We start from the raw sequence: 25,523 nt of genomic DNA on the forward strand, positions 1-25,523 counted from the left end.
CCTTGGTTCAGACGCAGGGCCCCCCCAGGCCTTGCTCCCCACACCCAGCCCGGCACATGCACCTTCCTCCTCTCCTGCCCTGCCCCCCACCCCACCCCTGGTGCCCCGGGACCAAGGCTCATGCCCCTCCCTCTACTCTCCCGCCCTCCCATTGCCTCTACCCCCGCCCACCCCGCTCTGTCCTTCCAGTGAGCCCCACCGCGGCCACCACGCCAAGAATCACCCGCTCCAACAGCATCCCCGCCCACGAGACGGCCTTCGAGCTGTACAGCAGCTCCCAAACGGGGAGCACCCTGTCCCTGGCCGAGAGACCCAAGGGGATGATCCGGTCAGGATCCTTCCGAGACCCTGCGGACGACGGTGAGACCTCACGCCCGCGCAGTTCACGCTCATCCCGGCTCCGCTGGTCCCCTCACCCGCCCACCTCTGCCACCTCACACAGTGTTTGACTCACAGAATACCCCCCCGGGCCATCTCCACGCTTTCCTCCCAGGCCTCAAAGGTCTGGGGGCCCAGGGCCTTTGGGCAGTGGCTGTCCCCCCTGGCCCCCACCCTGTCAGAGGACAGGACCACCCCGCACGGAGCTGGCAGGGATGCGGGGGTGGTGCTCCAGCCCTTCAGAGAGCAGGCTTCTCCATCCTCTTTTCAGAGCGTTCCGAAGACCAGCTTCGGGGCCGTGCTCTGGGGTGTGGTCAGATCTGGAGTTGGGCTTTCCAGGAGGGAGACCTGGGGACCTCAGGACGCTCGTCCCAGGGCTCCCACAGCTGCCTGATCCAATTCTCTCAGTAGGGCCGCCGCGCTGATGGTGGGGTCACAATGAGTGTCTTGTACTTGGGGGTTTCTCATCCACAAGGTCCTCGCTGAGAAAAGGAAGCACAGGCAGGATTGTGTTTCATTCTGAGCAGCTCTGGTACAGCGACTCTGCGTCCCGCGGGGCCGTGTCCTCTCCTGCCCCCACCCTCAGAGGGGGCGAGCCGCTCTGACCGTGCCTAGAGTCCTTGGCTGGGCCGGACCGCTGGGCCCTGTGTGGGGGCGCCCCGCCTCCCCGGGCTCTCTGTTAACCCCTGGCGCCACCTCTCTTGCAGTTCACGGCTCCGTGCTCTCCTTGGCCTCCAGCGCCTCGTCCACGTACTCCTCAGTAAGCGCCCTGGACCCTCTGCGGCGGGGGGCCGGGTGGGAGCCCCTGGACATCAGGGCACCAGGCCGGCCCTTCTGGCCTCAGCCAGTCCCTGAGTAACTCTGCGACACAGAGGGTGCCCTGGTCTTGGGTTCTGTGCCAGGGAGGGCGGGTGGGCAGCTCCGGAGCCCAGGACCCTCGGGGTGTGTGGAGACGGCGGCTCCTGGGGGGTCCGGGCTGTCCTGCGGTCGGGGGAGACTAGGTCAGCCTTCAGGCCAGCTCCCTCTGGGCCCCCGGGTGACGTGGCTCTGGTAGGAGACTAAGCGCTGGTCTAGGGTCTGAGCCTGCGAGGGCCCTGGTGCCCCGCGTCCCGCCGCCGCGCGGCTGTCGCTCTCTCCTCCGTGTAACCGCCTCCTCTCTCTCCCCCGCTTCTGGGCTCCTTCTCCAGGCTGAGGAGAGGATGCAGTCTGAGGTAGGGTCCCCGCCTCTGCCTTCTAACACCCCGCATCCCTTCCCCCCGCCACCTCCCACCCCTTCTGCCACCATGAGTGTGCCTTTCTCTCCCTCAGCAAATCCGAAAGCTTCGCAGGGAACTGGAGTCGTCCCAGGAGAAAGTGGCCACCTTGACCTCTCAGCTCTCGGCCAACGTGAGTGCCCAGAGGTGGGCCCGGGGAGGGGCAGCTGTGTGGGCCCCAGCTGGACAAGTCCATCTGAAGAGAAGGTCTCCCCGGGTGTCCCCTGGGCTTCAGTTACATAGGCGCAGAGGACTGAGGGCTGGCTTCTCCTCCCCCGAGTCTGCGGGTTTGTAAACAGCCACATCACCCCCATCCCAATTCACGGGCGTGGACGAGTGGCCGTGTGATGCCTGTGAACTCGCTGGAGAAAGGATTGTATCAGTGGCTGTGTGCACAGGAGGAAGCAGCCTTGCTTGGACAGCGGTGGTTAGCCGTGGGTCAGAATTAACGGAGGCTCCCGGGAGCGCTCTGCCCCGCCTGGGGCGTGGCCTGCTGTCCCCCCGTGTCCTGCACCGCCCCGGGCTGGAGTTCCAGCTGCTGAGGCTTTAGGAGCGCCCCCCTGCCCCCGCCCCCGTCCCGGCCACAGTGGCCTCAACTCTTCAGGACGTGAGCTTCGCTGGGGACCCGCCTTCTCATCCCTTCCCTCAGCCTGCCAGAGTCGGCCCGTGTAGACCGTCTCTCGTGGCCTCGGTTTCTCCACCCCACGCGATGGGGAGAAACAGCCTCCCCTAGAGCAAGGCCGCGGCAGCGTCTCCCCAGCGGCCAAGCTGCAAACAGAGGACATAAGAGCCATTTTCCCCAAAAGCTGTAAACAACAGCTGAGCCGGATCTACGGAGCTTTCCAAGTGTTTGCACAGAGCGTCCGTGTCTGCAGTTTCCGCTGGTTTTCTCTCTCCCCTTCCTCCCGGGGGAGCCCAGCTGTCCAGCCTCGGTCTCCCATGGAGCCGAGACTGCGCCGCAAGTCTGGGCGTCCCCAGCACGTCCCGGCGGCCGCATCCTGCCCACACCCCGGCTCCCTTTCTTTCCTTCCCCAGGCTCCCAGGGGTCAGTGTTTGCTCACCAGCTTGTGTGCAGCCCCTGGCAGGCCGTTCCCCACAGCTGGGACACAGAATAGTGAGAGAAACAAGACCCGTCTTTCTACTTGGCCTGCGCCCCACGCCCGCCAAGGCCATCACACCACAGACCCGGGGAGTCCCTGTCTGGGGGCACCAGGGGCAGAGAGTAGGAGCGCGTCTGACCCGTTGACCCTGCACCCCATCAGTGCCACACTCTCTGGGGGTGGGGGGGCCTGGGTCCAGACAGTGGACTTGGACGGCGACTCTCAGAGCAGGATGTGCCCCTGGCTGAGAGCCAACTCTCCTGGGGATCGGAGGCAGCCTGGCCCCAAGGGCCGGGCTCCGGCCTTCAGTGGGGGCCACGACGCCAGCGCTCTGGAAGGTCCTCAGGGTCCCGATTTCAGACCTTGGGCCCTGTTCCTGGGCCTCCCCAGCTGCCCACGCTGGGCAGTCTGGACACCCTGCCCTGCCTCTCACCAGCCTTTCTCTGGGCCCCCAGCTGAGCCCTGGCCACTCTGGGCCGCCTAGTGGAGGCAGGCGGCAGCGCCCCCCAAGGAGAGGGAGCCCCAGACCAAAGAGGCTGGGGTGGGCCCCCGGAGCCAGGGTCTGAAGGCCTCTCATGAGGGGACCCGTGTCCACAGATGGATAGGAAGGAGGACACCAAGCAAGAGGGCCCCCGGGGCCGGGAAGGCAGGAGTCCAGCCCACAGGGGCACTGCCCCTGGATCCGAGAGGCCTCCAGACTCCTTGAGGGCAGGGGCGAACCCTAGGGTTGACTCCCAGGGAGGCAGATGCCAGGCGACAGGAAGCAGGGGTTGCAGACCTCAGAGCTCTTCGAGGGGCGTCCCCCGCCCACCCCCACCCCCCTCCCCATCGCAGTTGGCTTAGACACCCCCCACAAGTCTGGCCCTCTCCTCTGTGAGCCTGTCCTCTACTTCCCCAGCCCCCCAGCTGGCAGAGCTGGAGCTCTGCCCTCCCCGCCTGACCCCCTCCTCTCTGCCTTGTGGGCCTCTCACCCCACGCCGCCCCGCAGTCCTCATGGGGACCCCTCGCTCCCGTGGAGCAGGCCTGACACCCAGCGGCCAGACGCAGAATTGCCCCGAGGGCCTTGAGCTGTATCTGTCGGAGGAAAGCAGGGAGAACTGGAGCAGAGGCGCCGGGCTGGCGAGGAGTCCAGGCCGTTCTGGGGGGCGGCGGGCTCTCGGCGAAGAGTGACACTGGGTAGAGCCAGGGCCCCAGAGGGGACGCCTCCCCGGGGGCGGGGACAGCCGGGCCTCTAGACGCCTCCAGAGACCTGCCGGACCGTGATGATGCCTGTGCCCCAAGGCATGTCTTCAGGCCAGAGTGGGAAGCAAGGTTTAAGGGCTGCCAGGAGGCTGGTTGGCACTGGTCCTCCCTGAGACCCCCCGAGTCAGCCCAGCCGCCCCCCAAGCCCCGGCACCTGAGGCGTCCCGTGCCCATCTGTTTCAGGCCAACCTGGTGGCGGCCTTTGAGCAGAGCCTGGTGAGCATGACGTGCCGCCTGCGGCACCTGGCCGAGACCGCCGAGGAGAAGGTGAGGCCTCCCCGTCCCCGGCACGCTCCCGTCCTGCCCCCCCTGTCGGGCCTGCGGAGTGCGGGCCGAGCCTGCAGAGCGGGAGCCCCAGCCCCACCTGACACCACTCCTGTTTCCCCCTAGGACACTGAGCTGCTGGACTTACGGGAAACCATAGACTTCCTGAAGAAGAAGAACTCTGAGGCGCAGGCTGTCATTCAAGGGGCCCTCAGTGCCTCAGAGGCCACGCCCAAAGGTAGGCCCTCTGGCCGGTGGCAGGACCGGGCTAGAAGGAGGGTTACTGCAGGGCTTCTCTGTTTCCAGAATGTGCCAGGCAACTTCCAGAAGGCGAGGGTCCTCTGACAGTCAGCGAGGAGTGGCAGGGACCTGGCCCCACCACCCAAGGGACTGAGGGAGACCAGGGATCCTCTCCTTGGACCTCACATGACTGTCACAGACAGTTGTTAAAATAGCTCTTTAACTTTCAAAATCCAGATACCCCTGCTGTGCAGCCCAGCAGTCACTCTCCTTGGAATTTCCCCAAAGGAGCAGAAAGATCATGTCCCCACAAAAAGCTAAATGTGGATGTTTACGGCAGCTTCACTCACAGTCACCAAAACTCAGAAGCAACCCCGCTGTCCTGCACGGACAGACGTATGCATAAGCAGTGCTGTGGCCCGACGGTGGGCCGTCACTCGGCACTGAGTGCTCTCGCCGCACGATGGCGGCGACGGACTAAACGTGCGTCACTCAGTGACGGAGCGCGCCAGGAAAGGCTGCGTGTTCTATGATGCCAACTGCAGGACACTGTGGAAAAGACGAGACTCGGGACAGCGAAAGGGTGGGGTGGGGAGTGGAGGTGCCCAGGCCGGGGCACAGGATCCGTAGGGCCGTGACGGCCTCTGGAGGACGTGGTGATGGGGGCACAGGTCCTTGTCCATCTGTCTGAACCCCCACAATGTGGCCCTGAGTGGACCCCAGTGTCGGCTGTGGGCTCTGAGGGCTGCTGAGACGCCGGGGCGGCTGTGTCGACTGCAGCAGATAGAGCATCCGGTGGGGCTGCCGGTCGGGGGTCCCTGCACGTGGGGGCAGGAGGTGGGGCACCTCTGCACCTTCTCAGTCTTGCCGGGAACCTAAAGCTGCTCTGAAGAGCTAGCACTTTCCACTTGACCACGTGTGTGCGTGCACAGACGTGTGTGTGACCCCCTTTGATGCTTACTTCGGTTCTCTGAGGGGAAAGAAGCTACCCTTCAAGTGAGACGGAGACCATGTGGATCTCAGGGCTCAACGGAGAGGTCAGCCTTAGTTTTAAGTGTTTCTCTGAGTTTGAAACATTTCAGAAAAGCAAGTGAGAGGGAAAGAGAGTGTGTTCGGCCGTCAGCAGGAGGAGCGCTGCCTCTTGCTGGCGTAGCACGTGTCCACGTCTCCCACCGCTTCTCCTGTCTTCTCTGCCCAGCTTGGCCACAGACACAGCCAGCCTTTAGGAGTGTCTGCAGGACGCCAGGCCCCGCTCTGATTGCTGTGCTTACGTTAGCTCATCTAGTCCAGGCAGCAGCCCTACGAAGTGCACTCTGTAGTTCAGAGTAAGACGCGAGAAGACGGGCGACTTGCTCAAACACAGCTCCTCAGCGACAGGTCGGGGGCGCTGGGTTATTTCTAGTTTCCCGAGTAGCCTGACTCTTCAGATACGCTTGTGTGGGATGGACGCGTGCACCCTGCCCTTAGCTTTCGTGTGGTCCTCCTCCTCCTTGTTGACCCAGGTCCAGCTTGGCCAGGATTTCCAGGAGCCTTCAAAGAGCTAATGCTTAAAGCAATGATGCCTAACTTTATTTGGTTTGTAGATAGGTAATACATGCATATGGCACAAAATTTTAAAGGCACAAAAGATTTCCTAACTTTTTCTTTGAAGACTGATTCTAAAGCATATCCTTTGCTCTTAAAAGTACTATATAGCATGTTTTAAAATTTTAATTGATAGGCTCACAACTAATTGGATCTCCAGGTATCCTGATAAACAGTTGTTTTGCTGCCTTTCATTTTATTTTGTAATTGACTAGTTGTAAATTAAGTTGATCACAAAAGCAACGCGTGTTCTGGAGGAAAATGCAAACTAGGGGTTGGCAGACCGTAGCTCACTTGGCTCACCACCCGCTTTTAAATGAAGCTTTACTGGCGCACAGCCCCGCTCGCCAACGCGCGTGTCATCTGTGGCTGGTCTAATGCCAGGGGGCACTGCTGAGCAGCTGTAAGAGAGGTCAAATGCCCACAGAGCCTGAAATGTTTGCTCTCCGGCCTTTACAGTAAAAGCTCGCTAGGCCGCGGCGCACAGGGCCTCCCTGCCCGTTTGTCCCCAGTTTCCTGTGAATCTGTAACGATTTCAAAATAAGGTTTTACAAATCCAGTCCTCAGACTTCCGAGGTGGTTCAGTGGTTAAGAATCCACATGCCAATGCGGGGGACGTGGGTCCCATCCCAGGCCAGGAAAGACCCCACAAGCCTCGGGGCAACTGAGCCACTGCTCTGCAACAAGGGAAGGCCCCGCGGGGAGGAGCCTCTGCGGCTGGAGAGTGGTCCCCGCTCCCCGCCCGGCTCAGCTGGAGGGAGCCCGGAGGCAGCAGCGAAGACCCGCACAGGCAGAGGCAGCTGCATTAACATCTGGTCGTCCGGAGCCTCTGCTTAGACTCCGCTGCCCCTTACCTGTGGCCCCCGCCCGCCGCAGCTGGAGAGGCAGCGGCGAAGACCCGCACAGCCAGAGGCAGCGACAAGGACTGGCCCAGCCAGAAACAACGGAACTAACTTACGGAAACATCTGGTCGTCTGGCGCCTTAGACTCTGCTGCCCCTTACCTGTGCCCCACGGGGTTCTGTTCTGTCTGTACTCAAAGGCTGCCTCCTTTATTAACCCTTTCTTTCCCTGAAGTAGGAGAGGAGGGCATTTTGGTGCCATTACAAACCTTTTCCAAGAGCTGAAGAGATTTTTCTGCCCATCACATTAAAAGGGAAATTAAAGCCCTTTAGGGTTAAATGCAAGGCCCTTGGCCTTGTGTACCCCCCCCACCCAGTATTGGCAGCCAGTATTTCTGAAGTGAGTCCCGAGGGTGGCAGCCAGTACCTGGGGGACGGTGGAGGCCTGGGCTGCCCCTCATCCCCGCTGCTCGAACCGAGGTCACTGGTTTCTGTGCTGGTCTTTCTCCTGTTAGCAGCTTCTTGAGAACAGGGATCATTTCCTACTTGTTTATTTATGTTGAAATATGATTGACACCCAACAAAAGCTTGTGGAAAGGATGCTCCCAACAAATGAAGGATGTGGACGAGGAGGTGGGTGCCTCCTCCCCTTCCTCCTGCAGCAAGCCCAGCCTCCAGCCTCACAGTGTCGCCTTAAAGCCACCGGGTCTGTGTCCGCCCCTGTGCTTGGCCCCCAGAGCTCCGGATCAAGAGGCAGAACTCCTCCGACAGCATCTCAAGCCTCAACAGCATCACCAGCCACTCCAGCATCAGCAGCGGCAAGGAGGCCGATGCCAAGAAGAAGAAGAAGAAGAGCTGGGTAGGTGAAGGTCTGGGGGGAGCCGTGTGGGCCACCGGGGGGCACCCCACTGCAGCACAGGAGCTGACCTCCCTGAGCTTGCCACGCTAGTCCCGTCTGATGGGAGCCCCGGGTGGTGTCCGCCCAGAGCAGGGTCTGCCCCCGCGCCAGCCACCCCCTGCAGCCCCGCACACGTCTAGTGGGCAGCAGCAGCAGGAGGTCCTCAGAGGGACTGGCCTACCTGTGCCCACCCCTCCCAACTGTGGAGAGATGTTATGAGCAGAGCCACTCAGCTGAGATGCTCCTGGAGAGATACTCGTGGAACTTGCCAGATCACTCCAGAAGGAACATCGTGCTGCCTGACTGGTCCAGAGAGAGACATTCTAGCTGTTCGTGTCTCCCAGAAAACCCTAAGCTGACTTGGGGTGCCCTTTCTGACATCACCATGCCCCCTGCTGCCCGTGTGGAGGAGGGGAGCCCCTGGGGCACACCCCTTCGCTGGCCCCACCCACTGAGCCTGTGCACAGAGTGGTGTAGTCCAGACGGGCCGCTGTGTGAAATGAGTGATTTAAGTGTTGCTTCTTTTTTTTTTTTCCTTCAAAATGCTGACTTAAAATCCCTATTTTTTTCCAGGTCTACGAGGTAAGACACTCATTCCTCCCTGTTCCTCTTTGCCTCTGCCATACCCTCCCCTTCTCCAGAGCAACCCCTCCCCCTAAACAGAGACCACCACTCACGAAACTAACCGTGCCCACCTCCGCCAAGCCCCTACCCCTCCCTGCATGTCGACCCTCGGCCGGCCCTGGAGGACAGAGGAGGGGTCTGGCTGGGGCAGTGGGAGGGAGCCGCCCCCTCCCGTCTCCCCTGGCGCCAGAGTCCACCTGCTGCAAAGGCAGTGAACAGGACGGTGCCTGTCCGGCTGCCAGGACGGTGCCCTGTCAGGCTGCCAGGACGGTGCGCCCTGGCCCCTCACTCCCTCAAACCCCAGACGCCCCAGATGGAAGGCTCCAAGGGGGTGAGCGTTACCACGATTGCCAGAAGCCAGGTCAGCTTGGGTGTGGCCTGAAGATTTAGCTCTGGAGTAAAATGAACCAGAGAGAGGTGAGGGGTGGGACCTCAGATCACCCTCAAGCCTGAAGCCCTCCTAGCAGCCGTGTGGTTGACAAAGGGGTTTCGAGGATTAGGGTATAAACGTCTAAAAGAAACAGCGAGCCCTGACAAAGCAGACACATAAAGTCCACTCAAACCCTTTGCCAACAGTGGCTTAGGATAGGAAACATGGAACCTGTGATCTCAAAGAGCCTGGGAAACTGCCAGGGAGACAGAAATAGTCCGTAGAAGACTGATGGCAATCCAGTGGTGTCAGAATGCTTGCTAATTCAGTGAGCGCGGCTCTGGGAGTTCATAGACGGCTTGTCCCAGGAGGCAGGCAGAGTGTCACAGCGGGGCAGAAGCCCACTGGAGGTGGAATCGAGGTGGGATCTTGGTGGACAGAGAGCGGTGCTTCCTGCAGACGCCAGTCAGAAGGGGGAGGTTCAGGGAGAGGTTCCGTCCCCTAGAGCCTGTCCGAGGGTCATGGGGAGGAAAGAGCCAAATGCAGGGTGATTACTGAAACTTGAGTCGTAGCCTGGCATTGCCCAGAGTTTGACACCAGCCCCTTGAGACACTCAGATCTGAGGAGTGCTCCCTTCCACATGCACAGCCTCACTGGAGACGCCCTGAGATGCCCCTCAGGACAGAGCCCGGCTTTGTTTTGCTCCATCGTTTGACCCCAGCACCCCTTACCACATCACACCGCAGTCCCTCTGCCCAGCAGTTCTGCGTTGGAGACACCCGCGTGGAGCACTGTTGCCACTCAGGATCTCCATGGCCTTAGGAGGTGGCCCCCTGCAGATGGGGTCGCGGTGTACACACACAGTCTCCTGAGACGCGGGGTTAGAGGCAAACGCAGGGGGCCCGTGTCCTAGCCCCAGGTCTCTGTCTCCACGGAGAACTGCGCTTCTGACACTGAGCCCTGACTACCCAGAGAGGGCACGACCCTGCACACGCACTCCCCCCTCACACCCCCATCGAGCCCGATGGGTCTTCTTATGTCCTTCCTGGTAGAGACCCCAACACACCCCTGCTGCCCCACCACCACCCACAGCTGCCCCGAGCCCCAGGAGACACACCTGGCAAGAGTCCTCAAATTTGCACTCTGCTCTCTTGCTGTCCCAGCGATCTGGTTTGCTTTGACCCTCCTTACTCTGTCTCCGGCTGCAGCTCCATCTCCGTGTCCCTGCGTGTGTGTGCATGCTGAATGGATGCATGGGACGGGCGTGGGACAGATCCCTGGTTTGCCTCCCGTATCCCTAACACCCAGCTCATCAGCACCCAAGACCAAGCCAGTTCCTCCTGCACACTTGGAGGAGATGCTGGGAAGTACCCCTTAATTCTGGCACACGAGTGCACATGGTCGAAAGCACTTGTATCCTGCAGTGTGCTGAGCGCGGGCGGCAGTGAAGGAGCTTAGTTCACTCCCATCTTTTGATCTCACAGAATTGTGCTGTCTGTGTCTGCTGGGTAGGCTCTGATCTGATAAGCCCAGCTCAGAGGTGGGTCCTGAGGCCCAAGTGAGCCAGGCTGCAGGCTGAGCAGTGGCTGATCTGCTGAAAAAAGCAGGATGGGGTCACCAGGAGGTACACCCTGTGCCCCCGGGGGGGCCCCCCCCCGTCCCTTCACAGCAGGCTGCCCCCAAGGGGGAGAAGAAACCCAGGACGCTCCCACAGTGCACCAAGTCCTAGACACTCAGCCTGAGTTCCTAGGCGAGTCTCCCACCCTCGTGCCACAAGGCCGGAGACGCCTTCCTGAGGGCGTGCCCACTGCCGCACATCCCTTCCTCCGGCCTGCTCTCAGAAGCCCCCTCCCACCTCCCCATCTCCAGGGCCTGGCCTCACAGCGCTCTCCCCAATCTGCTTTGTTTTAGCTCCGAAGCTCCTTCAACAAAGCCTTCAGTATAAAGAAGGGGCCCAAGTCAGCCTCCTCCTATTCTGACATCGAGGAGATCGCCACGCCCGACTCCTCCGCCCCCTCGTCCCCCAAACTGCAGCACGCGTCCACCGAGACCGCCTCACCCTCCACCAAGTCCTCCACCTCGTCTTCTGCTGGCACCGACGCCCCCGAGTAAGTTTTCCCGGGCCGCCCCCCACTGTAGCCGCCTCCCCAGGCCGCGGGACCGGTGACGGCCGCCCGCGGGCTCAGGGTCTAACGCCCGGTGCTCCACGCCTCCTTCCAGGGCCCCCGCTCCCCCGGCCCCCCACGCCCGGCTGTTCCATGGCAGCGAGGAGGAGGAGCCGGAGAAGAAGGAGGTGTCCGAGCTGCGCTCAGAGCTGTGGGAGAAGGAGATGAAGCTCACAGACATCCGCCTGGAAGCCCTCAACTCGGCCCACCAGCTGGACCAGCTGCGAGAGACCATGCACAACATGCAGGTCGGTCCGGGGCGGGGCCGCAGGACCAGGCGGGACGGGGCGCAGGGCGGGGCTGCGGGAGGGGCGGGGCCGCGGGGCGGGGCTGCGGGGGGGCGGGGCCGCGGGGCGGGGCTGCGGGGGGGGGGGGGGGGGGGGGCTTCGGGATGGGACGGGACTTGGATTCTTGGCTGCGAGAGGGATGCAGCGCAGGGCGGGTCTGCAGGACCCGGCAGCCGAGGCTCCAGACCCGCCCGTTCTTGCCACAGTTGGAGGTGGACCTGCTGAAAGCAGAGAACGACCGGCTGAAGGTGGCCCCGGGCCCCTCGGCGGGCTCCGCTCCTGGGCAGATCCCGGGATCGTCGGCTCTACCCTCCCCGCGTCGCTCCTTGGGCCTGGCGCTCACACATTCCTTCAGCCCAAGCCTCGCAGACACAGGTACCCGTTGGGGCGAAGGCTCTGGGCGGGTAAGAAGAAGGAAAGGATTCGCCCCTCACTCATTCTGGGGCGGCTTCCTGGGGTCAGAGGGTCGCCGTGGTCCTAAAACCCTAATCACTGTTTGGGCTTGGACCCCTGGTACTTCTCCGGGGTAGACACAGACTTTGTGGAGAGGGGAGTGGCAGGAAGGTGTAGGATAGTCTGGGGAGCCTCCCCAAACCAGCATTCCTGTTCCGCACCTGCAGACCTGTCCCCCATGGACGGCATCAGCACCTGTGGCCCGAAGGAGGAGGTGACTCTCCGGGTGGTGGTGAGGATGCCCCCCCAGCACATCATCAAAGGGGTAAGGAACGTGGGGGCCGGGACACTGTCGTTTGTACTCGAGGAGCCTTGGCTCTGAGGAGCCCCGAGCCCAGCGTGCGCGGCTCCTGAGCCGCCCGCCTTGGCCTCGCAGGACTTGAAGCAACAGGAGTTCTTCCTGGGCTGCAGCAAGGTCAGCGGGCAGGTTGACTGGAAGCTGCTGGACGGCGCTGTTTTCCAGGTGTTCAAGGTAAGAGGCGCAGGAGCTCAGGGGCTGCTGGTCCTCTGAGAACTCGGGGGCCCGGGCCTCAGAGGCTCCGTGCAGAAGCCCCGGGAGACAGACGGTCCTCCCCTTGCTCGTGGACCGCTGTGCCCTGTGCCGCTGCTCATCCTGCGCTCTTGCTCTCCTCCGCGTGCCTCTCAATCACCTCTTTTCTCCCCTCCCGTCTCGCCAGGACTACATATCTAAGATGGACCCGGCCTCCACGCTGGGACTGAGCACTGAGTCCATCCACGGCTACAGTATCAGCCACGTGAAGCGGCTCCTGGACGCGGAGCCCCCAGAGTTGCCCCCCTGCCGCCGAGGGGTTAACAACATAGCAGTCTCCCTCAAAGGTCAGTCCCAGACCCTGGGTGCAGGGCTGTGGGATGGGGGGACTGTCAGGCGGTCCCTCGTGTATTCCTGGAGCAGGAACTGGCCGAGGGGCTGCAGGGTGGAGGTCACCGTGAGGCTCAAGATAGGCTCACTTGCTCCAGACTCGTCCCGGGGAATGTGTTGTTCACAGGATGCTTCTGCCCCGCCCGGGCTTCCCCTCCACCCGCCCCCGTAGCACACGGCCTGTCCTGCGTGTCCAGAGCCAGCCCAGGGGGCCCTGCTGGGCTCGGGGGCGCCGGCTCACGCAGGCAGGCGCGTTGCAGGCCTCAGGGAGAAGTGTGTGGACAGCCTCGTGTTCGAGACGCTCATCCCGAAGCCCATGATGCAACACTACATCGGCTTGCTGCTCAAGCACCGGCGGCTCGTCCTCTCGGGCCCCAGCGGCACCGGCAAGACCTACCTGACCAACCGGCTGGCCGAGTACCTGGTGGAGCGCTCCGGCCGCGAGGTCACCGAGGGCATCGTCAGCACCTTCAACATGCACCAGCAGTCCTGCAAGGTGGCCGAGCCCCCTCTGTCCACCGCCGCCCGGACCTCCCTGCTCCACGGTGCTCCCCTCCCCCCGCGGCAGCCCCACTGCAGGCTCCTCCCTCCCCGGGGCGCTCTGTCCCTCTCACGTGCCACCGGCCGTCTGCCCGCCTTGTCAGCCCCTCCTTCTCCGCCTCCCCTCAGCCTCTCTTTCTGGGACGTCTCTCTGACCGTGGGCTGGCTTCCTTTAGGGGAGCCCTCAGAACTGTCACTCGCGGTGCTGTGCCCTGCCAGGCCCCTCTCCGAGGTCCCTGCGCGCTGTGCCCCCCGGGGAGGCATGGCCATTGCGGGGGCCCCCAGTGCTGACCCTGTGCACTGTGATGAAGACAAGTGTGTTCCCCAACCGTGAGGGGTTTAGGGGCCACTGCTGATGGGGCTGGGGTGGCGGGCTTCTGCAGTCACCGGTCCAGGTGCATCACACAGGAACCAAGGCCCCTCCCGGGATCCAGAACCAGCCCAGCCCCTCCGATAGCCTCCTCTGCTAGGCTGGTCCGGGGGCTCGCTGCTCCTGAGTGCTGACCGCCCGCTTCTTTCATTTCAGGACCTGCAGCTGTATCTCTCCAACCTGGCCAACCAGATAGACCGAGAAACAGGAATTGGAGACGTCCCCCTGGTGATCCTGTTGGATGACCTGAGTGAGGCAGGCTCCATCAGTGAGCTGGTCAATGGGGCCCTGACCTGCAAGTATCACAAATGGTGAGCGGGAGTCAGGACCAGACTCACCACAGCGGGCAGAGGGGAGCCGAGTTCACCCCAAGCTGTGAGCATTCCACGGGGTGGGGGGTAGCACACGGCAGAAATCGAGTGTTCAGACAGGTCTAACCGGTATTCTTCCTTTGTCTTCCCGCAGTCCCTATATTATTGGTACCACTAATCAACCAGTAAAAATGACACCCAATCACGGCTTGCACCTGAGCTTCAGGTAAGATCCATGGCCCGAGTCTGTAAGCCAGTTCAGTCCAGGATCTGGCCGGAGGGACAGCAGAAGGAGAGAAGTGGCGGCGCCCTGTGGGCTGGGAGAGGAGGCGTGTGCCATGTTGGTGCAGAGGGAGACGGGCCCTTGACACAGGAAGAGGTGCAGCCTCTGCCCATAGACCCCTCGTCCAGGCCAGTGGGGTCTGATGGCTACCTGCGGGGGTCACTGATCTGAGTGCCAGCTCTGCCTCGGCCCTGAGTTCAGCAGACCCGCAGGCATCAGTGGGAGGCAGGCAGCTCGGGTTGGGTGGGAGCAAAGTCGACACGCCTTCGTGCAGTCCCCGCCCCCCCCGACCCTCTGCGTCCCTGGCCACAGGATGCTGACTTTCTCCAACAACGTGGAGCCCGCCAACGGCTTCCTGGTTCGCTACCTGAGGAGGAAGCTGGTGGAGTCGGACAGCGACATCAACGCCAACAGGGAGGAGCTGCTGCGGGTGCTGGACTGGGTGCCCAAGCTGTGGTACCACCTGCACACCTTCCTGGAGAAGCACAGCACCTCTGACTTCCTCATTGGTGCGGCCTGCGCCTCACCCGGGCGGGGCTGGCGTGGGCCCCTTTCCCTCCCGTGTGTGCAGCGTGTGGAGGACTCACTGGCCCCATGCCTGCAGCCTTAGGACCGTGGGTCATGAGAAAGCACCCAGTGTGGCGCGCCTGCCTGCGTCAGCTGTCAGAGCTCAGACCTCACCCACGCTCCCCAGACTCGCTGAGAAGACGCAGGGGAGGGGTTAGGGGAGCTTGAGGCTGCCCCAGGCTGTCAGCTCCCACGATCTCGACCGCGATCTCAGTTCAGCCCAGCCCTATGCCTCTCTCACCCTCCAGTTCCAAGGCCTTCTGCCTGGTATTAGGGAGTCGGTGGGGCAGGCGGCCAGGGAGAGTGAGGTTCTAGGCCGTCTCCCCGGCCCTCTTCTCTTGCCAGGTCCCTGCTTCTTTCTGTCTTGCCCCATCGGCATCGAGGATTTCCGGACCTGGTTCATCGACCTGTGGAACAATTCCATCATCCCCTACCTACAGGAAGGGGCCAAGGACGGCATCAAGGTGAGCCCACCCCGGACCCTGCTCAACCAAGGCCAGGCTGGCCCACCTCACAGAGTGGAGACAGAGTCATAGATATGCAGCCACTGAGATTTTTAGGATCTCCTCCTAACAGGCCGGGCAAGGCATTATACAGACCATGCTGCTTTCCTGCCTATGGCCAGCGCCCAGCAAGCGGCTAAACGACCACTGACCTGGGGCTGTGTGTCCAGGCCTAGGCCTCTGAGTCTCCTCCAAACTCAAACCACTCCCTAGGGATTTGGGCAGATAGAGAAACAACTGAGTTAAGAATTAAGTAAAATCCTATTATAGCTTTAGCTCATTACTAATTACTAATAAAAATGTTATCCTGGTTAAGTTACGTGACCTTTTTAAACTCCTCGTATGTAAGAAAGGAGACAGTATAAATTTGCTCTGTTTTGAAGGCAAATGAAATGTGTGAAAACATTTGTAAAAGTGAGAATAAGAACTTTATGCAAAAGGCAGCTGTCACTTTTAAAAGCCTCCTCAGCTTTCTCACCCATAAGTCAGGGCATACTCATCACGGGTCCACAGTGACGTGGTGACTGGACCAGTGGTCGTGTTTTATCCATAAGAGTCACATGTCGGTGTGACACACACCATCTGATAATGTGGGAGAGTTCCAGAGATGCAGTGTGTCACCATTTTCATTTAATTTTGCATTAACAGTTTTCTAATTTAAACCATTTTTACACAGATGATATCTCCTTTCAGCAAAGCCCAAATTACTTTCAAAAGGTATTATTACCGAACTGAAATTTCTTACTTGGAAAGTAAAATTGCAGGGTCATGTGACTTGTGGGGTCCATGCAAGTTTTCATACAGTCTGCCACGTTATTCTCCAAGATGGTCTCGGAACTCCCCGTTGGCCCCGTGGTTAAGACTCCGCCTTGCAGCGCCTGGGGCGCAGGTTCAGCCTCTGGGTGGGGGGCTAAGGGCCCACATGCCATGTGCTGTGGCCAAAACTTAAAAAAAAAAAAAAAAATGGCTTCTACCAACCTATGCCAACTTATTTTATTTCCCATTTTGGGAAACTCAAAATCCTACAGGAATCCAAACCTCATGGCTTTAAGTACAGACACTTCAGGGGGCTTCCCAGGTGGGGCTAGTGGTAAAGAACCCGCCTGCCAGTGCAGAAGAGGCGCAGGTTTGATCCCTGGGTCAGGAAGACCCCCTGGAGCAGGGCATGGCAGCCCTCTCCAAATTCTTGCCTGGAGAATCCCATGGAAAGGAGCTGGCGGGCTGCAGTCCGTGGGGGTCAAGAGGAGCTGGACACGCCTGAGGGGCTGAGCACGCGGGCATGCACACGCCAGGAGCTGCTCGTCCATGGGCTCTTCACCTCCACCAGTGCCCACACCGCTCCTTCTCTCCAGGTTCATGGGCAGAAAGCTGCTTGGGAGGACCCAGTGGAGTGGGTCCGGGACACCCTTCCCTGGCCCTCAGCCCAACAAGACCAGTCAAAGCTGTACCACCTGCCGCCCCCCACCGTGGGCCCTCACAGCATTGCCTCGCCCCCCGAGGACAGGACAGTCAAGGACAGCACCCCCAGCTCCCTGGACTCAGACCCACTGGTGAGTAGAGGCCCCTGTAAGCCGGAAGTCAGGGTGTCACAGAACTGAAGCCTTGTTCACACCCTGCTGGGCCCAGAGGCTGGGGTGAACATGAGGCCAGCGGTGGTAGCTCTGACCGTCAGAACCCCAGGCGGAGCTAAGCGGTGTCGCCCACCAGCAACGTGTGTGTCTGGCAGAGGCCGGGAGGGAACAGCGTGCACAGTAGGGGAGCGGGTCCTGCTCCGGTCCTTGCTCCCTGGGGTCGTCCTGGGGACAGCCACGGTACAGTGACTCCAGGAGCTCTTAGAAAGTGGGCTGAGGGGCTTCCCTTCCACCTCCCAAGGCAGGGGGCCGGGTTCAGTCCCTGTCAGGGAACTAGATCCCACGTGCTGAAGCTAAGAGTTTGCGTGTGGCCACTAAGACCCAGGTGCCGCCAAATAAAAAAAAAATTTTTTTTAAAGAAAAAAACGGGCTGAGACAAGTGACAAGCTACAAAAATATCCACAGAGCTTGTAACGGAGAGAACTGACGCCCAAAACATACGACCCAAACCCTGAAACTTCCGCACAGAGCACGGACCAAGGGTATGGGCAGGCTCTGACTAGAGGATGAGAAGGGAAGACGACCCTTCCCCTCTCTGATCACTGAGGGGATGCCTATGGCAAGGAGGTTCTGGCTCAGTGTGGGCAGAGTCGCACACGTGGTAGGCTCAGCCCTTCCTTCTGCTGGAGGGGGTGTTGGTCGTCAAGCCGTCTTGCAGGACGGTTCTACAGGTGGTATTGACGCACACAAACCCAAGACCTCGCACTTTCACACACCGCCAGCAGGAGACCCTTCTGCTCTAACCCTGATACATTTTATTCAAATTCAGACCTTGTAGAAAACAGGTGTTCTCTGTATAAAAAGGCTTTTAAGTCAGGACAGTGTTAATCGTGTAAACAGAAGGCTGGAACAGCGATGCTTCCTTAGCTGAATGAGGTGGGTCAGACGTGTGACCTGTGGAGGAAGCCAAGGGGACCAGGGCAGGAGGTGAAGACACTGGCCACTGGCGTCCAGGCCAGGCCTGGCGGGGGCGGGGGGGGGCCGGGGGGTGTGGGGGGCGGGGCGATGGGCTGGCCTGGAGAGAAGCAGGTCCTAATGGCAGAGTTCAGCGCTTAGCCCCTGGGCAGCAGCCTCTTGGAGTAAAGCTGTTAGGCGGCCTTGGGGCTTCCACACCCTCCAGGGAGTGGCCAGCAGGTCACAGCGTGCGTGCGCTGCCCCCAGTCGCCCCTCACCCCCCAGGACTGGGTTCACACAGGGTGGAAGCAGCCATCACAGCCTGTTCCCGAACCAGCCCTGCACTCCCTGGGCGCTCCACCACTCACAAGTCCCCACTCTCTCCTTAACTGTCTCTCTGCCCCTCTTTAGATGGCCATGCTGCTGAAACTGCAGGAAGCTGCCAATTACATCGAGTCTCCAGACAGAGAGAGCATCCTGGACCCCAGCCTCCAGGCCACGCTCTGAGGGCCCAGCGGCCAGTCACGGGACAGCGGGGGCGCAGGACAGTGCTGTGCCGTCCCCTCTTGCCTGCTTCCTCCCAGCGCGGGCTCTCCACCTCCAGGACAAGAGGGGCCGTGGAGGCAGGGGCAGGTTCCTGGTGCTGCACCTTGGCAAACTCCCTGTGGGACTGGCAGGTGGACTCGAGGCCCCAGATCGTCTCCTAGTCACCTCCGGTGACTTTGGGGAGATGATGATCCTGGCTCTTTTTCCTTGATTTCTTGTCTCAATTACAAACTCCGGGGCTTTCTGGGGAGGGGTTCAGAAGACATCAAACAAGCCTGCGGTAGTTCCTGATTCTCACAAACGGCTCAGAGACACAGCCTCGCCGGGGAAGTCTTCTGGGAGGAGGCGGCTCCCGGACCCTCCCTTGGACCCTGCCCAGTTCCATCCACTGCCAACAGCTCTCCCTGCCCCCGAGATCAGGCTGCAGCCCAGGGAAGAAAAAAAAAAGGCATGTGGTTTACAAAGTTTAAATCAATCTGTAAAAGGTATTTAAAAAAAGGAAAACATGAAGCTGGAGGGAGGAAGTTCAGTGGCAAGGTGTGCTACCTGGCCCCCTCTGGACACGGGGGATACCAGCGAGATGGCCGCCCACCTGAGACGAGGCCAGACCACGAGAACGGCACTGCAGCCTTCAGAGAAGCGCCACCAGCTCTGCTCACAGCGTCTAAGTCAGCACACGAATCAATAAACCCGACTTTTTGTTTTGTTTTTTTGTTTCCATTTTCCCCTCCCATTTGCCTATTTATTCTCCTCTTCTCCCTCAGCTTGTTTTCCTGTACCCTCACAAGTCCATGAAATGCTCGAGCTGCTTTTCCTGGGGCTGGTCTGGCTTTTCCAGGTCGCCCTGTGGAGGAGAGTCCAATGCCGGGCAGCCAGCACCTGCAAGACGCCTGCCACGCAGTCGTGTCTGGCGCTCTGGGGGCTCTCGTGGGACCTGAAGTGCCAGCTCAGCAGTGGGACAGGAGGGGCCTTGAGTCCCACACGTCTTGCCTGGAGCATGACGGCCAGTCTCTGGAGGAGAACGTGGGCCCATCCTGACAGAAGACCTCGGCTGAGCTTCCCCGTGGACTGGACGGAGACCGGAAACTGGAAGCCTCCCTCTGTGGCCTGTGGAGACCCTCACTGCACGGTTCTGATGCGACTGCTTTGCCCAGCTGCATCCAAAGTCCCTGGCTGGCTTTTCCTGTTGGTTCTGAACAAGCGCAGATTCACTTCGGAGAGGACACCCATGTGAGACGCTCCCAATCAGAATATAATGAGTCTGATTTGGTGGCAAAGATCTGCCTTCCAAAGAGACCCACCTTTCGCAGAAGTTGCCCTGAAGGTTCGGCAGTTCTTATTCCTTCACTGGACAAGCAATTATTGGGCATTTACTGTGTACCAGTCACTGGGTATAAAAAAAGAAGGTGTGAGTACTTACATTCACTATCTACTAGGAAACATTAATCTCCACTGAACACACATCTCCTTATCTCATGGACCCTCAGGGTCGCCTGAGAAACGGCGTCCAAACTGCAGGAGCCAGCTGTCGAGAAGCCCACAGTTAACTGCCAGCGCGCTGGGCTGCCTGGCGAGGCTGTGGTTCTGGGCTCTGCAGACCAGGCATCTGGGATGCTCTTTGGAGCCCCAAGTAGCACACACGCTTGTCAGAACCTACAGGCACAGTGACCACTAACCTGGACCTCTCTGTCCCACCAAACCAGGAGCGGCTGCATCTGAATCTTCCTATTAGAAGAGGTTCACTTAGGTCCAAAAGGTGGTCAGATTGCTCCTTTCAGAAGCTTCTGCATTCACCTGGCGGCTCCCAGGGAGGACGGATCTTATCTGCTGGAGGGGATGTCTGTTGATGCTGCTAGAGCTGTGAAGACCCCAACCCTGCCAGAAAATATGCAATTCTCCCGCGGGAAGAGGCTGTCTGTCCAAGGATGGTGCTGACATCACTGCCTTAAGGTCTCTGCCACGCAGAAGGAGGCGGCCCCGGAGTGGGGCATCCCAGCCTGGAAGGACGAGAAGACACCTCGCCAGGTGGGCCTTCCCTGGGCGCTGGCCTCTCAGCCCCACCTTGGCTGTCGACCCGCGGCTGGGCTCCAGCTCCAGCGCCGCCTCCCCCAGGGCTGAGCCCCACCTCTGTTCTCGGTGCTGCCCAGCCAGTGCCTTCTCTCCTGGGTGTTACTGGCTACTTGAGAAAAAGGAAAGGGCTGACCCCCTTCCTCCATTCCAACTGCCTCAGAAACCCCTGGAGTGATGCCTGCCTCCCCGGTCAGCGTGGAGGCCACCATGCAGTCTGCCTGGACCTCAGCAGGTTGGCCCTGGCAGCCTCGGGTTCTTGCGCCTCATCTCAGCCCTGTCCCACCAAGCCAACAGCGGCGTTGTGCTCCACTCTTCAGCTGCTTGCCTCCAGAAAGAGGGCTCCCGCCCGGCGAGGGGGCACCGCCCACCGCTGTCCCTCTGGAGCCTGGACTCTTCCCAGTTGTCCACCTGGGCCCCGGGCTGAGGGCGTGCGTCATCCCCCAGGAATCGCGGCGACGTGGCGACTGCGGCCGAGCCTCACGGTGCTAGGCCCCTCGGCGCTCACGCAGGCCCCTCTAAAGCCGACCCCCGTCCCCGCCCCCGCCCTGGAGTGAGCGGCCCGCGCGGGTCCTCTCCCACCTCTCCCCCCGCTTCTTGGTTGAGACGCTGGGACCCCTCAGAAAGGGACAGCCAGGTCCCAGGACTAAACTCGCACCCCGGCACCTTGAGAAAACCCCGCCCCTCCAGGACCGGACTGGGTGCCGCCCCCTCCCGCCCCAACTCCTCTCCTCACCGCATCTGGCGAACAGACCACGTGCTTTGGCGCCCAGCCCCACTTCCGGGCAGAGGTGCGACCACAGCCCCCCTTTCTGGATGGAGACCACCGCATTTTGTCCAGTGTGTTTGTCCTCCGCTCCTTCGTAGGCACCAGAAATAAAGCGCGAGGTGTCGAGGCCGGCAGAGGACGTGCTGTCTGTGTGTGTGTCTCCGGGAGCGGCTGGCTGCTGCCATCGCATCTTCGAGGCAGCTCCGCGGTGCTTATCTCTGTGCGCGTCTCGCCTCGGCGTCTGTTGCGTGATCTGCGTGTCGGGAAGCCGGAGGCTGGCTGAGGTCTTGGGGGTCCCCTTGCAGAGTCCAAAGTGGTCTGCAGGCTAAGCTCTGGTTTTGAATGGCCAACTAGCCTGCCCATCCTCCTTGAGGACCTAAGACAACACAGGCATTTTTCAATTTTTTTCTTTCTTCCGCTTTTCCTGGTTTGGGCCTAATCTCATCTCTTCACTTCAAACCCCTTGCAACAAGACCCCAGGTGTTCAGAGGGGCACCCCGTCAGCCTCAGAGGTCACTTTATTTCCAGGGGAGGAGCGAGCCCCCTCCCAGCAACACCTCACAGGGGAGCCCCACAGAGGCGAGCGAGGCTTGTGGGGTCCTCTATTGCAGGGTGTCTGGGAGAGGAAGCTGGCCTTGTCCTCGCAGCACATTTCACACAGGCCTCTTTCTAGGGCTGATAGCGTCCTCCTCGTGCTGCTTCCTTCCCTACTCCTGGGCCTTAGCGAAGCAGAAGCCAGTAGCAAGACTATGAACACCCCCGCCCCCACCCCACTGCCTGCGCCCTGATGGGATGAAATGTACTTTTCCAGAGGGTTTGCTGCGGGAACACCGGAACTGTCCTGTGATAACTGGGTAACTATTCCACTACTGCGTTCTGGCCCATAGCCCCGCCAGAGGCCACAGTAAGAAAATGGTTTTAGGGACACTGTTCTCAGAAGACCAAAGCCTGAGAATAACGCCCTTTATAACTGAAAGGAGCTTTATATATTCATGAACCCTCAGTCACCCTTGCCAGGGCCATGGGGGCCACCGCCTTGGCTTGCCCACTGCCCACATGTGCTTGTCAGCCCAGCCTGGAGGACATACTTCCGTCACAGACCCTGTAGGAGATGGTGTAGTCTGAGAGTGAGGACACACGCCAAGAGAAGCCTGGAAGCTGCAGGACTGCCAGTCCAGGGGGTGCTAAGCCTGTGCTACTGAATCCTCCCAGTATGGCCTTTGGGTCTCTTAATGGCTGTGTCTGGAGAGCTTTCTGTGACAGGCGTGGTCATGGAAGGAAGTCAACATCGGTCCTTTGATTCACCTCTTTCACTTCTTAAAGCAGCGGTTCTTATATCTGTGTACAGACCATCAGTGTCGGCAGCATCTGAGGACTTGTGGAAATGAAGTTCTCAGACCCCATCCCAGACCTACTGAATCAGAAACCGGGGAGAGGGCTCGGCGAATTTTGTTTTAACAAACCCTCTTGGTAATTGTGCTGTACGCTACAGTTTCAATTCACTGTGTCAGGGAAAGCCAAGGACCAGAGTCCCCAGACTGGGGCCTTAGGACCACGAATAAGGTTCTAGGTTAAAATTCAGACTTTAACATTAATTTCAAGGTCTTCTCATGTGTCCGCATGATTCTATCTTTTTATTTAAAAAGAGAGTATGTGTGCTTTTGGGCAGAAGTTAGGGGAATGCTTGCATTTCCTTGTAGAACACAACTTCCAGGGAAAAACATCACAGCTCTGAGATTTCCAGGGGGCTTCCCAGGGGAACATGGAGGGAGGGCTCCTCCAGGTGTCTCCTGCTGGGCGATGCTTCTCAACTTGGCCTTTTTTTTGCTGATGATGGGATGAGAGCAGTTTAGAAGTCTGATCTGTATTTTTCCACGAAACTTGTCCTGGCACCACCCCTCACCCTTGTCCCAGTTCTAAAGGGCACCTGCCAGAATCTTCTGCCTGTCCCGCCCCTAGCCCTGCCTGGCCGCAGGAGAGCCTTCTCAGAGGTGGAGCAGAGGGCCCTCGGGGCGTCCATCCTTCCCCCAATAAAAAAAATTTTTTTAACTGCAAAGAGCTTCGTATTTTCCCACACTCACAGATGGGGCCGTGGGGGAGATGTGTGTACAACTGGCCTTGTTTAGAGTTTGTCCATTTGCCCTGTGAGAGCGCTTGGGGGTGGGGGATGAAGACCCATCTGGCACTGGGCCTCCTGGGGTCAGGGACCAAGTGCCTGGAGAAGGACGAGAGCCTGAGGAAGGCGTGAAGCGTGCACTGAAGTCACCCCTTGGCCGCCGGGTTCCTCATCTCCTGATCTCCCCGCATTCCTGCCATGTCTCCAGACTGAAGACACAGATGAGAAGGCAAGGGCTCCCTGTCCCAGACGGTCTCCGGACCACTGCTGTGCAGGAGTCTCCTGCTTCCTAAGTGTTCTTGTTTTTGTTTCTTTAACAGAACAATCTTTTTCTCAAATGAATTTCAGCCCTTGCTGGGTTCCTTTCCTTGTCCTTCTCACCTGCCCTGTTTTAGGCAGCACTGTGTGTGATGGAGCCTTTGTTTCTCAAATGCATGGCGATCCTCGGGTAGAAGGTGGGCAGGAATCTTTACAACACTTTTTTTAATTTATTGGGCACAAACCCCCAAACCAGGATATGTGTGTGTCTTCGTATTTTAGTTTTTATCATTGGCCTTCCCCTCTTTCAACCTACCCCTTCATATCTGATGTAGAGAAAAGGAGCCGTTGTATTTATACATAATTGCGGTAACAATCATGAGAAAGCTGGGTGATTTGTCTTAAATAATAAATCGGTTGACAGTTGGACCCATCCCGGGGCCGGCAGATGAGGCCTTCTCCCCTCGCTGCCGGAAGCCCCTCACCTGGGTCCTCTGTCCATCAGGCACGTCTCCTCTCAGCAAGTCACCTGTTCAATGCCATTTGCGTTTCAATAAAGTTATCTCCTGTGTTGCCCGCTGGCTCTCTCTAGCTCCCTCTGTCTGGTTTTTGTCTCATTTATCTTCTGGTCCATGCCTTGATGGGGAAGGTCATTTGCCAAACGCAGAGTTAAGACCCACCTGCGCAGGTGTCTGCTCCGCAGTCCTTAAGCAGGAGTCTCTCAGCCCCCTTGGCTGGGGGTGGCACGGGGTCCTGCTTGCATACTGGACCAGCATCCTTCTCCAGAACCTGCAGTGCAGATGTTGAGGCTCTGGTATTCTCCATCCACTGCCATGACGTTTGAAAACATACCCCTCTCTGGACTTGCCTAAGTTTTCTTCTGGGGGTAAAAGTGACATGATGTCTGAGAAAAGAGGCTGTTCTAGTGGAATTCTGCTTTTCCTGGCCATTGAAAGAACAGCCTCTTTCTTACTGGGGAACTGCAGCCTCCAGGTGGACATCCTTCCCCTACAAAATTGGGCCGGTGACACAAGCCACCTCTGCCCTCTAACGGTGCTGGTTTCGTCGCTCAGCCGTGTCTGCCTCTTTGCGGCCCATGGACTGCAGCCCACCAGGCTCTGTCCATGGGATTCTCCAGGCAAGAATGATGGAGTGGGTTCTGCCCTCTAATAGGAGGTGGCAAATGGGTTTAGAGCTCTTCTCAATTCTTTCGGAAGAATACTCAGGTGAGGTGGCTTCTCCCTGTGGCCAGCGTAGCCTCCGCAGTCTTAGAACTGGGCTAGGAACTGATGGCTGGTTTCCTTTGCTACTTGGGAATGAGTCATGGTTCCTAGAAACATTTTTAAGGGGCTTAACCTGAACTGCTTACTAACGAATGCCTGTTCCCATTTGCTCTGACCCTCCCGGTCCAACAAGGGACCCAGCCCCCTGCCCTGCACTGCTAACCCCTCTCAGCAGTCCTTGAGGCTTCAGGAGTGTCTACACCCCGAGACTTGCCCCCGGTTGGCCCAGGATGGCCATATTAACCATCCCTCCACCTCTTTAAGGTCCAGCCATAATTTCCTTGGAAAAAAGTTACAGTTTCTCGCCTAGCAGGGCTTACTCTCAAATAGTCAGACAAGCACTTACTCCGGAAGCAATGCCCTTTCCGGCAGTCTCTCCTGGCCCAGCCCTTGAGGCTGGACTCACCCACGTGAAAAACCCACGGCCTCCTGCCAGTCGCCTCAGATTCTTTCCCCCGACCTTCGGATTCCCGGGTCTGAGAGAGGAACACTCGCTTGTGTGGGGGCAAAAGAGGTGGGTTTGAAGTAGGCGCTAATCCAGACCCTGTCCCAAAGCCTTGTCCGCAGATCCTCATCCTGCCCGCCTCTGACGTGGCGTCACACCTGAGGAGTCCGTGCCTGCGGAAGTCAGGGCTGCGTCCCAGCGGACGCTGCGCACTGCCCGTTGGCCGCCGCTCCGCCGCCGCCCGCGCCGGGTTCCCGCGGAGACGGCGCAGCCCCCGTCCCCGCGGCAGGCGGCGCTGTCTGCGGAAGCCCGCCCCGCGGCCCCGCGGCCCCGCCCCGCGGCCCCGCCCCACCCCCTCGGC

General features: G+C 59.7%; 1 protein-coding gene and 1 long non-coding RNA gene across 5 annotated transcripts in view; one reads left to right on the forward strand and one right to left on the reverse strand.

Annotated features, from left to right (window-relative positions):
- Nucleotides 1-18,660, forward strand: part of NAV1 (neuron navigator 1) — a 189,558-nt gene extending 170,898 nt beyond the window's left edge. Inside the window, exons 13-33 of one of the 4 annotated variants that reach the window (XM_040263188.1) lie at nt 190-360; nt 1,086-1,138; nt 1,566-1,589; nt 1,687-1,764; nt 4,157-4,240; nt 4,364-4,475; nt 7,640-7,761; nt 8,374-8,382; nt 10,706-10,902; nt 11,015-11,207; nt 11,453-11,621; nt 11,867-11,964; nt 12,076-12,171; nt 12,377-12,536; nt 12,840-13,075; nt 13,646-13,800; nt 13,955-14,026; nt 14,396-14,592; nt 14,996-15,114; nt 16,506-16,703; nt 18,090-18,660. In XM_040263188.1, the coding sequence (XP_040119122.1) occupies nt 190-360; nt 1,086-1,138; nt 1,566-1,589; nt 1,687-1,764; nt 4,157-4,240; nt 4,364-4,475; nt 7,640-7,761; nt 8,374-8,382; nt 10,706-10,902; nt 11,015-11,207; nt 11,453-11,621; nt 11,867-11,964; nt 12,076-12,171; nt 12,377-12,536; nt 12,840-13,075; nt 13,646-13,800; nt 13,955-14,026; nt 14,396-14,592; nt 14,996-15,114; nt 16,506-16,703; nt 18,090-18,185 (2,639 nt within the window). In that variant the 3' untranslated portion in view covers nt 18,186-18,660. The remainder of the gene's footprint in view (nt 1-189; nt 361-1,085; nt 1,139-1,565; nt 1,590-1,686; nt 1,765-4,156; nt 4,241-4,363; nt 4,476-7,639; nt 7,762-8,373; nt 8,383-10,705; nt 10,903-11,014; nt 11,208-11,452; nt 11,622-11,866; nt 11,965-12,075; nt 12,172-12,376; nt 12,537-12,839; nt 13,076-13,645; nt 13,801-13,954; nt 14,027-14,395; nt 14,593-14,995; nt 15,115-16,505; nt 16,704-18,089) is intronic. The other 3 variants (XM_040263190.1, XM_040263191.1, XM_040263192.1) reach the window with 3 other exon arrangements.
- A 56-nt stretch (nt 18,661-18,716) lies between these two features.
- On the reverse strand, nt 18,717-25,375 carry LOC120880077. Its single transcript, XR_005724955.1, has 2 exons — nt 25,064-25,375; nt 18,717-21,436 (listed from the first exon to the last, which is right to left on the reverse strand). It is a non-coding gene; the product is annotated as an uncharacterized LOC120880077 (long non-coding RNA).
- Between the last annotated feature and the right edge of the window lie 148 nt (nt 25,376-25,523).

The sequence above is a fragment of the Oryx dammah genome, unplaced genomic scaffold, assembly GCF_014754425.2.
Source record: "Oryx dammah isolate SB20612 unplaced genomic scaffold, SCBI_Odam_1.1 HiC_scaffold_21, whole genome shotgun sequence".
Taxonomy (NCBI): Eukaryota; Metazoa; Chordata; class Mammalia; order Artiodactyla; family Bovidae; genus Oryx; species Oryx dammah.